This window comes from Coptis chinensis, chromosome 3, assembly GCF_015680905.1.
Source record: "Coptis chinensis isolate HL-2020 chromosome 3, ASM1568090v1, whole genome shotgun sequence".
Classification (NCBI taxonomy): Eukaryota; Viridiplantae; Streptophyta; class Magnoliopsida; order Ranunculales; family Ranunculaceae; genus Coptis; species Coptis chinensis.
Window position 1 is genome coordinate 103,713,858 of NC_141458.1, and position 13,345 is coordinate 103,727,202.

General features: G+C 34.6%; 1 protein-coding gene and 1 non-coding gene across 4 annotated transcripts; both read right to left on the reverse strand.

Annotated features, from left to right (window-relative positions):
- Positions 1-233: 233 nt before the first annotated feature.
- On the reverse strand, positions 234-305 carry TRNAD-GUC (transfer RNA aspartic acid (anticodon GUC)). Its single transcript has one exon. It is a non-coding gene; the product is annotated as a tRNA-Asp (tRNA).
- A 959-nt stretch (positions 306-1,264) lies between these two features.
- LOC147512383 (putative ribonuclease P/MRP protein subunit POP5) lies at positions 1,265-8,689 on the reverse strand. 3 transcript variants are annotated; one of them, XM_086595355.1, is made up of 4 exons: positions 8,432-8,689; positions 2,819-3,003; positions 2,584-2,721; positions 1,265-1,614 (listed from the first exon to the last, which is right to left on the reverse strand). In XM_086595355.1, the coding sequence occupies exons 2-4, from the start codon at positions 2,991-2,993 to the stop codon at positions 1,466-1,468; spliced, it is 462 nt and encodes a 153-aa protein (XP_086451481.1). In that variant the 5' UTR covers positions 2,994-3,003; positions 8,432-8,689; the 3' UTR covers positions 1,265-1,465. The 3 variants fall into 3 exon arrangements, with proteins under 3 accessions (XP_086451481.1, XP_086451479.1, XP_086451480.1); XM_086595353.1 differs by lacking the exon at positions 8,432-8,689 and adding an exon at positions 4,578-4,712; XM_086595354.1 differs by lacking the exon at positions 8,432-8,689 and having other exon boundaries at positions 2,819-3,021.
- Positions 8,690-13,345: the final 4,656 nt, after the last annotated feature.

The window sequence follows — 13,345 nt, forward strand, 5'->3', positions numbered from 1 at the left end:
GAATGAACTCTTCTGCTTCGTGGAGGAAAGATTAAGGACCGATTGACACTTACACTGTCAGGTCATTGATAGTCATGAAACTTATTCCTAACACATTTATAACTTCCTTTGACTCGGAAAAAAAATAAATTGCCAAAGTGTCAATCAAGAGAACTTGATCTCAGGGAACAACAAAGGCCAATGGGCAAATATGTTTTTGCTTCGTAATATTTTTGAAATAAAATAAAAATAAACGCCGCTGCCGGGGATCGAACCCGGGTCACCCGCGTGACAGGCGGGAATACTCACCACTATACTACAACGACTTTGTTGATAGTTTGCAAATACTATTTCCAATTCTCAACACACAAAGCTTCCTTCTTCTCTAGGGTTTCCAAATCATCAAAATAATAGAATTTAGATAGTTTGTTTGCTTTGCATGTCTAATAAAACAGAACGGTGTGGGGAACGGTGTGGGGCCAAATAATTTGGGCCCCAAATCAATATCATAGAATCTATCAAAAAATATTTTTCAAACCGGATAAATTATGATAAATTGGCATATAATCCAAATAATTTAGAGGTTTGTGGCGATGGGAATTTTGTTAAACCTTTTGGTTTTTTTTCCTAATATATATAGTAATATACACATATATCAAGAAATAAAGAAAATCATTTACCATAATTCAAAAAAATAAACATAAACAAAAATACTTATTACAAAATGTGTAATAGTTGAAGAATATTGACTTCATATAAAACAACTCTTTATTTTGACATAATTTTACATTAGACTTTAAGTATTTTAAATTCATTTAAATCTTAAGCTCTAAATTTTTGACATTTAATAATTTCATATAAGATTAGCCCAATTGATGTTATTAGATTTATGAATAATAGGCAATTGGGCTGGCCTTGATTGGGTTTTCTGGCGCCAAAGCGCGACGAGTTGTTCAATGCTGTAGGCAAACCCTAGTTATTAATGATAGATGGTCAGCCCATTTTTGTCATAAAACCGTAATTACTGTTTATCCCTGCCTAAAACCAAAATTACTGGTCAATTTATGTGTTTGGCCAATTTGTGTTTGGGCCTAAATTTATGTTGCCAAATTCTAGAATACGCTGGCTGTACCTGCGCTACGCTATCACATCTAGGCCCTCCATCATGGCAGAGTCTATAATCAAGGGTGTATTGTACCAGCGCACCTATAAGAGGGCGTACTCTAGAACTGCTAATTTATGTTTTGCTTATTAATTTACCAGGAACACGCAATGACGACTCGGCTGCTCTGCAATTCTCTATTATTCTTTGCTCTTATCTCTTATATATACATGAACAACAATTCATCTTCAAGAACATGTAAACAACAAAACTAACTGAAAAACAGCATGTTTCTTTGTATCAAAGAAATTGAGCGACTTGTCGGATCATGACCCCGTCTCCCTTGTCATTCAGAACGTAATAGGAAAAATCGTCCTTAACACCTCAGTTCAAGAATTTGATCTTCTCAAAACTGTTCTGCATTTTCTGAGTGGTCTCAGCTGTGAGTTTATTATCTCCTACCAACTGCTTGTACTGTTCAAATTTCCCTTCGTCGCACTTCAAGGCTGTGCTTTTGAGGACTTTGAGGCTTCCTGTTACAAAAACATGTCAAAACTGTCACTTATTGCTGAATTTAGTAAGTGAGTGGAAACATTTCCAAAATATAGAAAACAACTACTGTGATTGTATTTAGTTTAGGAACAATACCCACAAAACATGTAAAAACAAAAATGAAATAACGGGTATGCATCTCATCTCGTAATCAGAATAAAATAGGGAAACACTTGAGACCACACTTGGGAGATAATTCACAGGCTTTGTTTCATAATTTCTTCTATCCTTTTCTTGGCCAAGTAATTAAGAGATTGTTTTGGATCTCAAGTTGGAAATTTTCATCAATACACTTATATATCGTTTTTCCTCTTTTTTGTGTGGATAATGAGTAGTCTGATATCTCACAAGTCTGTGGTCAGCTGAATAAATCTTGTTCCTTCGTTATTTATCACAAAGCCAAAGCTTCTGACTGCCCCTACATTGACCACCACACAATGAGTGCTGTTCGGTCTTCTTATCACTCTTTGTATACTCTTGGAGGATTTAAGGATATCCCAAAAAGAGAGTGACTAGACAAGTACAGTTATGACCATTAATTGCACCACTGAGGACTACTTCAGTTCTAATCAAAGGCAAATGCTATGCAAAAACTCTAAGTGGATGGAGTTGAATGATAAAAATATTATTCATGTCACCAGCCCCATATCAATGACGTACACAATCTGAATGATGGTGAGCAAAAGCTAACACCTAGTGTGATTCATAAATGATAGGGACAATCAATGACACAACATGAATAATAGTGAACAAAAAATAACACCTGCTACGATCCATATATAACAGGGAGTCAGGGACGAGTACCTACTCGCCCTACCCATGAGATGAAAAGTCATATACTTGTTACTGACTGAACCAAACTTTACTCTTCTGATAGATAGAAGATCAATAGTTATGACAAGTTCACTTCAAGCTTTTAAATATAATCCAAAACCAAGAGTTAGACTCACCAGTGGAGTCCAGTAAGTTGAATGTCACTGGACAATTTCCAATGATTCTGACCATGGTGATTGCAGCCCACACATTTTGGAATGTTTCTCTTGAGACTCTCATGATGCAAAGCTTTGTTATGGGATTCACGTATGTAACTACACACAACATACAATTCATAGAACAATGAAGTAACAAAGTGAACTAGCGAACATCACTACTACTAGAAGCAGTTTGTAATATAGATTTACTTACCCGAGAATGATCCCATCGTTGTGGCTAAACCACACTCCCCAAAGTTCAAAAGAATGCTGTCTTTAACTGCTTTCGTTACATTATAACTTGTCACGATAATTGGGTCCTCTTTGCCAATGTCATTGTTAGGATCCAAGAAGATCTCCATTACCATATACCTATTTCTAAACTTCATAATGACACTCCTGCATATATCCAACCATCTGTCAAACAAAATTGTATTCCAGACAAAAACATATTTCACTGTTATTAAGCACATTCCCCTTAAATCATACCATCATACAAAAGTACAATATCCCATGGGAACGAATAAATGTCCAATAAATGAATCATAGAATGCTTAACCCAAGCCACAAACAAGAAAAAAATAGGGATACCCGACTTTTGCTGTATGACACCTAAACCAACAACCAAATTACAAGAAAATACTAATTCCTATGTGTAACTATAATTTAGTTTAAAACTACGACCAACGACAGCAGTGAAGAACACCAATGGTGTTACTTTCATTCTCCCAAAATTTGAGAAAAGCAATTACACTAGTTCTAAATTGTAATCAAACAAGAAAAATAAAATCATTAATACGTAGAATAGGAGAATACCACCAGTGCCATAAAAATTCAAACTTCTGTAAAAAAACATTCATCACAATAATGATATTGACTCCGGACATTATAGTTGAAATTTGAAAAAACAAAAACCCCCCCAAAACAAATTGACTTCATATAAAAAACCCAAATAGATATTTGTATATATTCTTCAATGGGGTTTAGTGCTTTGAAGTCAACATGGTTTCAAACAAAAACCTACCCTAAATATGAAATTTGTATCACGCCCTCAAGATTAGAAAAAGAGGATTACCTCAGCTTCGTGCAGAACAAGACCAAGAAAAGAAGCACTCTAAAACCAGTCGCAATTTAATATGAATTCGAAACTCTAAAATAGTAACAGGCGAGAGAACAAAGGAAGGAGGTGTTTTGACTTTTGAGTAATCGAAAATTCGAAACAGCTTGTCATCTTATAAAACTAGTGGTCAACTACAAAGAAAGTCGTATGGCATCAAAGTGGGCCTTTCATAAGTAGATTCATAGAATTGAAACTCAAAAACACAGAGTCATACACTCGTACAACATATTGGAAGCATTATTCTATTTAGCAAACTATATAAACACTGTTCAAAATTTGCAAAAAGTGAACAAAGTTTCATTTTCATACAAATGTGAGCTTAAGCAGTACAGAAACCGCGCTTAACAAATGGTCTACCAAAAGCCAAATTGTTTTAAACTTGCCTTGCTGCACAGAAAGGGACTGCAGTAACCACTGCCTTCATTCTAAAAGACTCAGGGCAAAGCATAGAAGTTGGTCACATGGTAACATAAGCTAAAAAGAAAAAAGAATCTAAACATAAGGTTGTGTTAACCAGCAAAATTAAACAACCAAGTAGTGTTAACCAGCAAAATTAAACAACCAAGTAGTGTTAATTGATTCAAACGAACACGAACTAACATATGGATAGTAAATGCAGGTAACACTCTTACAATTTTCCAAAACAACTGTCGAATCCTAAATTAGAACAAAACTTGATATATAAAACTCAGACTATATTCAACAACAAATATATATGAACTTTTGGCAACTTGCATTCTGAACTTTGACTTGTAATAGAAGCTACAATTACATTATCATCATAAACTTGCATAATGATGGTGTCAAAATCTACCGTAAATATGGGTTTAATAATTCGCATATAAAGGGTTACCAGTGAGAACGAACTCTTCTGCTTCGTGGAGGAAAGATTAAGGACCGAGTTGCAAAGCAAACAAACTATCTAAATCCTATTATTTTGATTTTGATGATTTGGAAACCCGAGAGAAGAAGGAAGCTTTGTGTGTTGAGAATTGGAAATAGTATTTGCAAGCTATCAACAACGTCGTTGTAGTATAGTGGTGAGTATTCTCGCCTGTCACGTGGTGACCCGGGTTCGATCCCCGACAACGGCGTTTATTTTTATTTTATTTCAAAAATGTTACGAAGCGAAAGCATATTTGCCCATTGGCCTTGTTGTTCCCTGAGATCAAGTTCTTCTCTACAGACTTACAGAGTAATCTTGAAAGCCCATCTAATCTATCAAAATTAGCTAATTTGATTGACACGTTGGCAATTTATTTTTTTTTCGAGTCAAAGGAAGCTGTAAATGTGTTAGGAAGAAGTTTCATGACTGTAATGACTATCAATGACCTGACAGTGTAAGTGTCAATCGATCATCGCTTGAATATATGCTATTAGGATCACCTACCTTTCAACAAACTAAGCATCCTAACTGCATGTCTTAGGCTCGACAAGAAATACGGTGGAAAACAAAAATAAGAAAATAAACTAAAATTGAAATTATTGCCATTGGATCATTTGCCTCTAAATGCAGTTATTGAGTTTTGTTTCATGCAAATCGCCAATTGGAAGCCATTTCAACTGGTGTGTCCTAGGCCGGCCTTTGGCATTCGCCATGTTTCTGACATTGTCGTGTTTGAGTTGAAAATTTTATTTGAAAAACCTCCACTGGTTAATGAAAAGACCGAGAAATTAAATAATATGTAAATTAATTGACTTAAACATGAAGTATGCAAATGAATTTTTGTATAATACTGTAGTTTTCGTGAAATGCACTTTAGTGTGCGTGAGACATGTCGTTATGGTTGAAGGACTTTTTATCATCATATATTTAAAAGAAACTGTAGTTTGGACTTGTTCACTCATGTATAATTATTTATTTGTTATTAAATTCCTAAAAGAAAAAAGAACTTCTGCATTAGACTTTACAGGTCTCACTCATGCATATAAGCATATATATAATTACTTATTTGATGTAGTTTCCTCCATCCTAATAAGGACCACAAGGACAGGTACACCGTCATGGAACTGGTCCATTTTCTTTTACAAATCAAACCATTGTAATACTTTTTATTATTTTCAGTAAGTAATATGCTATTGTGTTTCTATTGGTCTGACTATGTATTTATCAGTTTTCACAAAAATGACCTGTCTTGGTCTTTAGCAAAAAAATAAAAAATATATACCTAATTTGGTGTAAAGTGAGCTTAATATAAGGAAATATCGGATTTAGCATAATTTCTCCATAGAAAATACAGTGGTAGAAGTGCAACTCATTTCTGAGTTGCCAGTGTGTAGCATTTCTTTGATTGCAAATACTGAAAAACCAAAAACAGCTAGGGTCAATGGGAATACGGCATTACAAATTTACAATCCAACAACATATTACTTTGTATTGTTACATTGATTAGTGTTTTAACTCTTTGTTATTTCCCTTTAAGAACGAGGTTTTAATTTTTATCCTGCTTCCGAGTTTTTTAGAGTACCTTCTCGCAATAAAAAGTTCAAATGACTCGCCAAATTCCCTAAACATGTAGTCCCAAACCAGTGTGATTGAATTGGTTTAAAACCATAGAGTTGTGACCATTGGTATTGTGTGGCTTGTCACTTGTGGGATATCATCTAGCAATTACAATCTACTTGCGGCAGACTACCAGCCCTGGTCTGTATATAACTTTACAACCTAAAAGGTTTTATCTTGTGTGTTGTGTGTCATTATAAATTAAAATTACTTAACAAAAATATGCTTTTCATCACTTTTAAACAGAATACATTAGAGACCTCGTGGCAATGAACTAGTGGTTCATTTGTCTCCTTAACATAAGAGGAGACCAAATCAAGCTTAATAAACTAAGTTAAAAATTATGTGCTGTCTATTGAGGGTTATGCAGGGCAAGTGACAGCTCTAAAGTGCCCTTAATCCTAAGGTCGTGCAGGCCAGCTGAACCAAGATAAAATTCCTAAAAAACAACAAAATCAGATATTTTCATTCTAGGGTTTTGGATTATTAGATTTTATTCTCCTTTTGGAGTATAATCGTTTCGCGACAGATCATACATTCGCCTGTTCAGGGCTAGATAAAACCAAGATCCTCCAAAGTGATTTTAATTCAGGTATCCTACAAATTTGAGCAGTAACTAAATGTACTAATGCACTCCTAATTTTAAAGAGGGGAAAAAAAATCGAACTTCAGCTCGAAAACTTCTCAAAATCGAACAACTATAGCGTCTAGGGGTAATTGAACCATTAAGGGGAAAGTTTTTTCGCCTGACCTTTGTTCATGTAAACTATGAAGAAAAAATGCATAGTTTATTAGGGCGCCAATTTTAAATACAAATAAAACAGTGGGCAACTGTTTGAAATATGACATTATACCCCAGAGAACTATCCCATTGCCTTGCAGTGTATGAGATGATTTTAAAGTATGCAAAGGCGTTTTAGTCAGTTACAATGGTCACTGAGTTTCAGATTTTGAGTATTCAGTGCCCAGTTACTTAAAATTAATGCTTACTCCACAGCAGCTGCAAAAAATATTTTCAGATCAGGAACTAGTACATTACAACAATTCCCTTTACATGTCTGTACTTATTTTACCTGTAAATGTAAATGCTCTTCAAAATCCTAATGCGTGTTGTATCAAATGCTTGGAATCGGCATTAATAGATTATAGACCCAAACTTGGTTTTCTAGAGCTTGTTTCCATCCTGTTTACTGTGGATCTTCACTGTTTAAGTGTTGCATATATATGAGGTGTTACCGTGTTAAGCAAAGGAAAACTTGTTAGGTATGAAACATCAGGGGGGACAAGAATCAACGTCCATGTATATATATATTGTCTCATCGAGCCTACTTTTAGGAATGTAAGGCCTATAACCATGATCTCGCCACCCTTTATCGACAAATTTCAATTTCACCTTTTAAAAAACTCATAGCAGAATTCTATCGGTTTATCATATTCAAGTAGGTCCCCACGTTCTTGCATTTGCCAGACTGTAGGTCTACACTTTCTGCTTATTATCAGTCAGAGTCACAATTATTCTTCCCTAATCAACTACTTTGCGACTAATTAATCACTTTTGGTCTCATTTCAATGATTGTGTTAAAGACTGTTTAATCATCTTCATTATGTTTTATAAGCAATTTGAAACCGCTTAAAGTTGTTGAAAGGTTACATTATTTTAGTCTATCTTTGCCTGAACTTGGCCTTATCTTAGTTGTACTTCGCTCCGCGTCTACCCCACCATGGACTCGTGCAATGAGTCACCTAAAACTTGGAACTCCTTTACATCAATATTAGGAATTAAGAATTTGAAAATCATTTTAGAAATGAAGTCAATTAAGTGCAACATCCTTGGGAGTACTTGGTATAAATATGTGACAGAATTCTGTTTGTCCTCAAGTATCGAGCAAATCGAGCTTCTGTTAACAGTTAACACTCAGTTACCTTATTTGCTTTTGTTCTTTTTTAGAGCTCACATATTTTGGATGCATCAACTACCTTTTGGCCTAGGGTTTCTAATTTAATTCTAAAACTTTACTGTATATATACAAACTAAACATAAACTGATCAAGTAACAAGTAGTCTAATACTATAAACTAAATTTGAACAAAACCAAGTTTTAATGAGATTGAATAATAAATAAAAAGGTATAATAATAATAATATATATGTTTGCATAGCATTTAAAGACAAACAAATTTTAAGGTTAAGTATGTGATGACGTACCTTGTTCGATAGCTCAAATTGAGAAGCGTTTAATGAATTATGAGGAGAAGACTGTTAAAGTCGAGTGAGAAAGTGCGGAAAAGAAGATTGTTTTGACGCCACTTTTGCTTTTTTGCTTCCTGACTTATATGGGCCCACCTTTATCCACGTAGGTGAAACTCGCCCCGACTCACCTAGGCTTCTAAAGCCACCTTGTTATAGCAAGTCCAAGGGTGCCATGCTAAAGGCGATATAGCACCCCAAAAACCAAAAACCATTCCAATAGTGCTGTTAAAAGGGTCTTAAATTTAGTTGGTATGATATATCAAGCTAAATTTGTGACCTTTGTCTAGTAGCTGTTGTAAAATAAGTTCCGGGAGACGAATAGTAGAAAAACTTTGTCGCTCGTGCGTTAAATTGCAACAGACGGTAAAAACTTTGTCATCTGTCACTATTCACGGTTAGGGGTGGCAATGGGTCGTGTTGGGTCGGATTCGTGTCGTGTCATATTTTTAGGAGAGCAAACTCAAACCTGACTCAATTACTAATCGTGTCAAGTTTGTCAAACCCAAACCCAACCCGCCTATATAATGGAGTTACCCAACGAGTGACCTGCTAAGCCAACGGGTCAATTTCAAATCAGTTTCGGATCGGATTCATAGACAACTTGTATGCAAAAAATTTAGTATTTCACAATTTTATTTATCAAAAAATATATATATAAAAATATATGCATTAATTCTCAAAAACCATCCATAATTTAATTACATATTAATGAAAATTGAATAATGAAGCATATCTTTATTGAATGAATATCAATATGACAGCTAATCTTTTTCTTTTTAGTCGTTTATTTTAGGTAGTTTGGATGATAGATGAGATTTTAGATCAGTTTTGGATCGGATTTACAGACAATATGTATGCAAAATATTTAGTATTTTACAATTTTATTTATCAAAAAAACATATTTAAAATATATATATATATATATATATATTAATTCTCAAAAACCATCAATAATTTAATTACATATCAATGAAAATTGAATAACAAAACATATATTTATCAAATGAATCAATATGACGACTAATCATTCTCCTTTTAGTCGTTTATTTTAGGTTGTTGGGATAATGAAATTTATCTTAAAACAGGTTATACTGGTCACGGATTGATGACCCGACCCATTAGACCCGAGAACTAATCGGGTCTACTAACGGGTTTCTCGTGTTAACATATGTGACCCTAACCCAACCTATTTATTTGACGGGTTTGGCGGGTCAACCCTTAAATGACCCAAAAGCTTTTTTTTTTCCAACCCAAACCCGCTAATTTCGTGTCGGGTTAGCGGGTCGTGTACAAAATTGCCACCCCTATTCACGGTATTGTTCACTTTTACTATTTATTTTTAAGTGAATAGTGACAGACGGCAGAAAGTCTTCCATCCGTCCATCAATTCCACAAAATGCTAAAAAAAAAAACCATTGGACTGGTTTTTCATATGTTTGGCATGCCAAATTTGGCTCGCAAGCTAAAAAGTATAAAAATCCTATGTGACACCATTTTGGCAGCTCTATTGGACTTAGGGGTGTAAAATGAGCCGGCCCGGCCCTCAAACCATGAAGCCCGTATGACTTGAGGGTCGGGACCAACCCAGCCCTCTCATGTAATGAGGGGCGGGCCTATGAAGGCCAATACTAAAATTGTGAAGCCCTAACCCCTCACCTCAACCCTCTCTTTAGAGAATTGAGGGTCGAGTTTGATTACTCTCTTAAACTCTTTATTTACAATATAATCTTGCTAAATTGATACACGATGAATTAATTATCATGTTTAAATAATAGGTTACCTCAATCTTGACTTTGGTTAATGTATTTAATTAATAATTTGGCTAAATTTTGTAAGATAATAAAATTCAAAAGTTTCGTTATCAGGTTTTATGTGTTGTTGTATTCCATGAATCAATAAGAAATGTATATGTGACAAAAAATACGATTTGATGTGGTGTTGTAAGTTGTAGAATAATTTGTGTTTGATTAGTTGAAGTTGATTAAAAATTTCATTATCATATACCAAAGATCATATCACATCACTCTAATTTATATTTTATATATTCTTGCTTATATTAATACATAGAGAAGTGATATCCGGGTTCATATTCCGACAATGGAACAATTTGTTATTTTGAACTAGATTTTTCATATAACATTATAGGAGCCTACACAAAGCACTAACTTATGTAAAACATACTTTTCATTTTGTTATTTATATAATTACGTACTTTTTAACAAAATATAAATAAAAGTACATAGAAAAGTTGTGAGGGCCTTAATGCAGACCAGACCTTTGAGGGTCAGGCTAAGGGCCGCCCTTATGCTTTCACATCTAGGCCCTTACCCTCCCCCCAAAATGTGAGAATTGCATGAGGACTTTTTCAGCCCATGGGCTGGGCCGAGGGCCTTTTTTACCCCCCTAATTGGACTTGGTCTTAATTGTCCAATGCCAAGGCCCTTTGTATTTTTGGATCAAATCCTAGTTCTACTAGATGTTTGGAATTCTAATAGATGTACGTCTTGTTTTAAGATGATGGCTGGAGATGACAATGACATTACTGGTACATGAAGTAATACCATATCCATTGATTTGGGAGCAATATTAACTCAGTTAGTGCAAACTGTTCATAGTGGTCTACATGCTAATCTAGGGGAACCTTTTGCTAGGAGAAACAAAGATTTTGCAACTTTAGGAGGGCAGAAGTTCAATAGAGAGAAAGGGGCCATTGATGTTGAGAAATGGGTCACTATGTGTGAGTCCGTGTTTGCTAAGATGTAACTCACTGAGGTGCAGAAATAGGAGTTGGCTTCTCACTAGTTGGAGGAGTCAGCTTTATTTTGGTGGGGGTCTATCAAGGATAGTGTGGATGTAGGAACTATGACTTGGGAGGATTTCCAGATAAGATTTGAGAGAAGGTTTGTTCTTGATGCTGTTAAGGAGCAATTAACTGAGCAATTCTTTAATCTGGCCCAAGGAGGAAAAACTGTTACGGAGTATGTGACTAAGTTTAATGAACTATCAAAGTATGCTCCTTATCTAGTGGATACCCAAATAAAGAAGAACCAGAAGTTCATCCGTGGACTAGAGCCATTTCGATCGAGTTATTTGATACCCTTTGATTCAGAAACTTTCGATCGTGTGTTAGATTTGGCATTAAAATACGAACATCTGGATAATGAATCCCATGAAAAGATCTTTATAGAGAATGAGAATGCCCCAAAACAAGCTAGCTTGCATCTTATTTCTAGTAAACCACGTCAAGGGCAAAGACAAAATTGACATCACCCTTATAACGGACAAACATTTAAGCATATGAAAAAGGACGCTAGTACTTCGCTAAATAAATTTGATGGTAAATGTCTGAACTGCGGGGAAGTTGGGCATACTGTTCGAAGGCGTCCTAAACCAAATGAACTAGTAGGCAAGTGTTATAAATGTGGATAGTTGGGACACCATGTTAAGAACTGCACTGGTTAATGTTAGGGGTGTCTGAGCTTATTATTTACTAGTTTCTTTATTGGTACTTAGAATGTATGAATTTATCGTTTGATTTATGATTTTAGAAAAAATAAATAAATAAAATGCTTGTTGTTTTATCGGTTATCTTCTTATGAAATTTATACTCGAAATTGTTCAACATGTTATAGTGTTGTTTTCCTAACATAGTTTTCTATTTAAAGTAAGTATTGACTAAAGAAGAAAATGTTATTATAAAATTTCACATTTGAGTGATTTTGAATTATTCAAGGAATAAAGAAACCCTTTTGGTAAAAGCTGGATTTGTGATTGTTGATATTGTCCAAGTTATATATATTGTTGGTGTGTGATTCAATATACATAAAACATCTCTGTATGCATCGTTGGTGTTTGATCTAGTGTATACGTATACATCATTGGAATGTGATCCAGTGTGCATACCACACATCATTGGTGTTTGAACCTTTGTGATGGTAGAGGACTTGTATGCATCGTTGGTGTGTGAACCAGTGTATATTTGCACATCGTTGGTGTGTGAGCCAATGTGCATGTATCACATTGTAGGTGTTTGATCTTATGTGATAGTGGACATAGTATAGGTCGTTGATGATATGAATCTGTATATACGTACGATTATATTTTTGTTTTCGAACATGTGGTGTTCGTGAGACACTGAGAGAAATGTTGGTATATTTGTAAACACCAATATGGTGGATGAACTTGTGAGTTTTGAAACGAACTTTTTGACCGAGAAGATTAATGAGAAATGATATTATTATAAGTATATTAAATGTGGAACGTCTTGGACTAGTGGGCAAATACTAAAAAATGAAATAACTGCCTCGGTGTGAGAGGAACTACCTTGCCTTCTTAATATGATTTATGTTGAAAAGTATGAGTTTTGTTATATTGACCGAGAAATAATTATTCTAATTAAGTGTTTGCAATTGAAGAAAACTAATTACGTTTATTTTTTTGAGTTGTGTATACTAGCGTATACACGTACTTCTTAGGTTTTATACGTTTATGGACACACTTTCAAGGTTAGTATATATACACATCTGATGTTAGATATGTTACACTAATAGAGCAGGTATGTCACTTATATTTTTGTTGTCATTTCTATTATACAACTAAGTTGCTATGATATTACTAATTGTTTGCTTGCTTCTATCTACTTCGAATCTTGGGACGAGATTCTTTTTGAGTTGTGTATATTATAACATTCCGTATTTTTATTTTTGCTATAAAAAATAATAAGTATTATTAATAGGGTTATAATAGTAATATTTAAAAAAGAGGGGATAAAGATTATATAGAAATAGGAGAAAATTGTGGAGAAGAAAAAGGCACGTATCTCTCTCTCCTTTATCTCCCACGTTTCTGAAAAGGGAGGGAGAAAAACCC

Bases quoted from the DNA above. Each gene is read 5' to 3' on its own strand.
- LOC147512383 (XM_086595355.1), bottom strand. From the start codon at position 2,993: ATGAAGTTTAGAAATAGGTATATGGTAATGGAGATCTTCTTGGATCCT. The intron at 2,722-2,818 runs GTAAGTAAATCT...TGTTGTGTGTAG, and splicing joins AACGATGGGATCATTCTCGG to TTACATACGTGAATCCCATA. The intron at 1,615-2,583 runs GTGAGTCTAACT...TTTTTGTAACAG, and splicing joins CAACTTACTGGACTCCACTG to GAAGCCTCAAAGTCCTCAAA.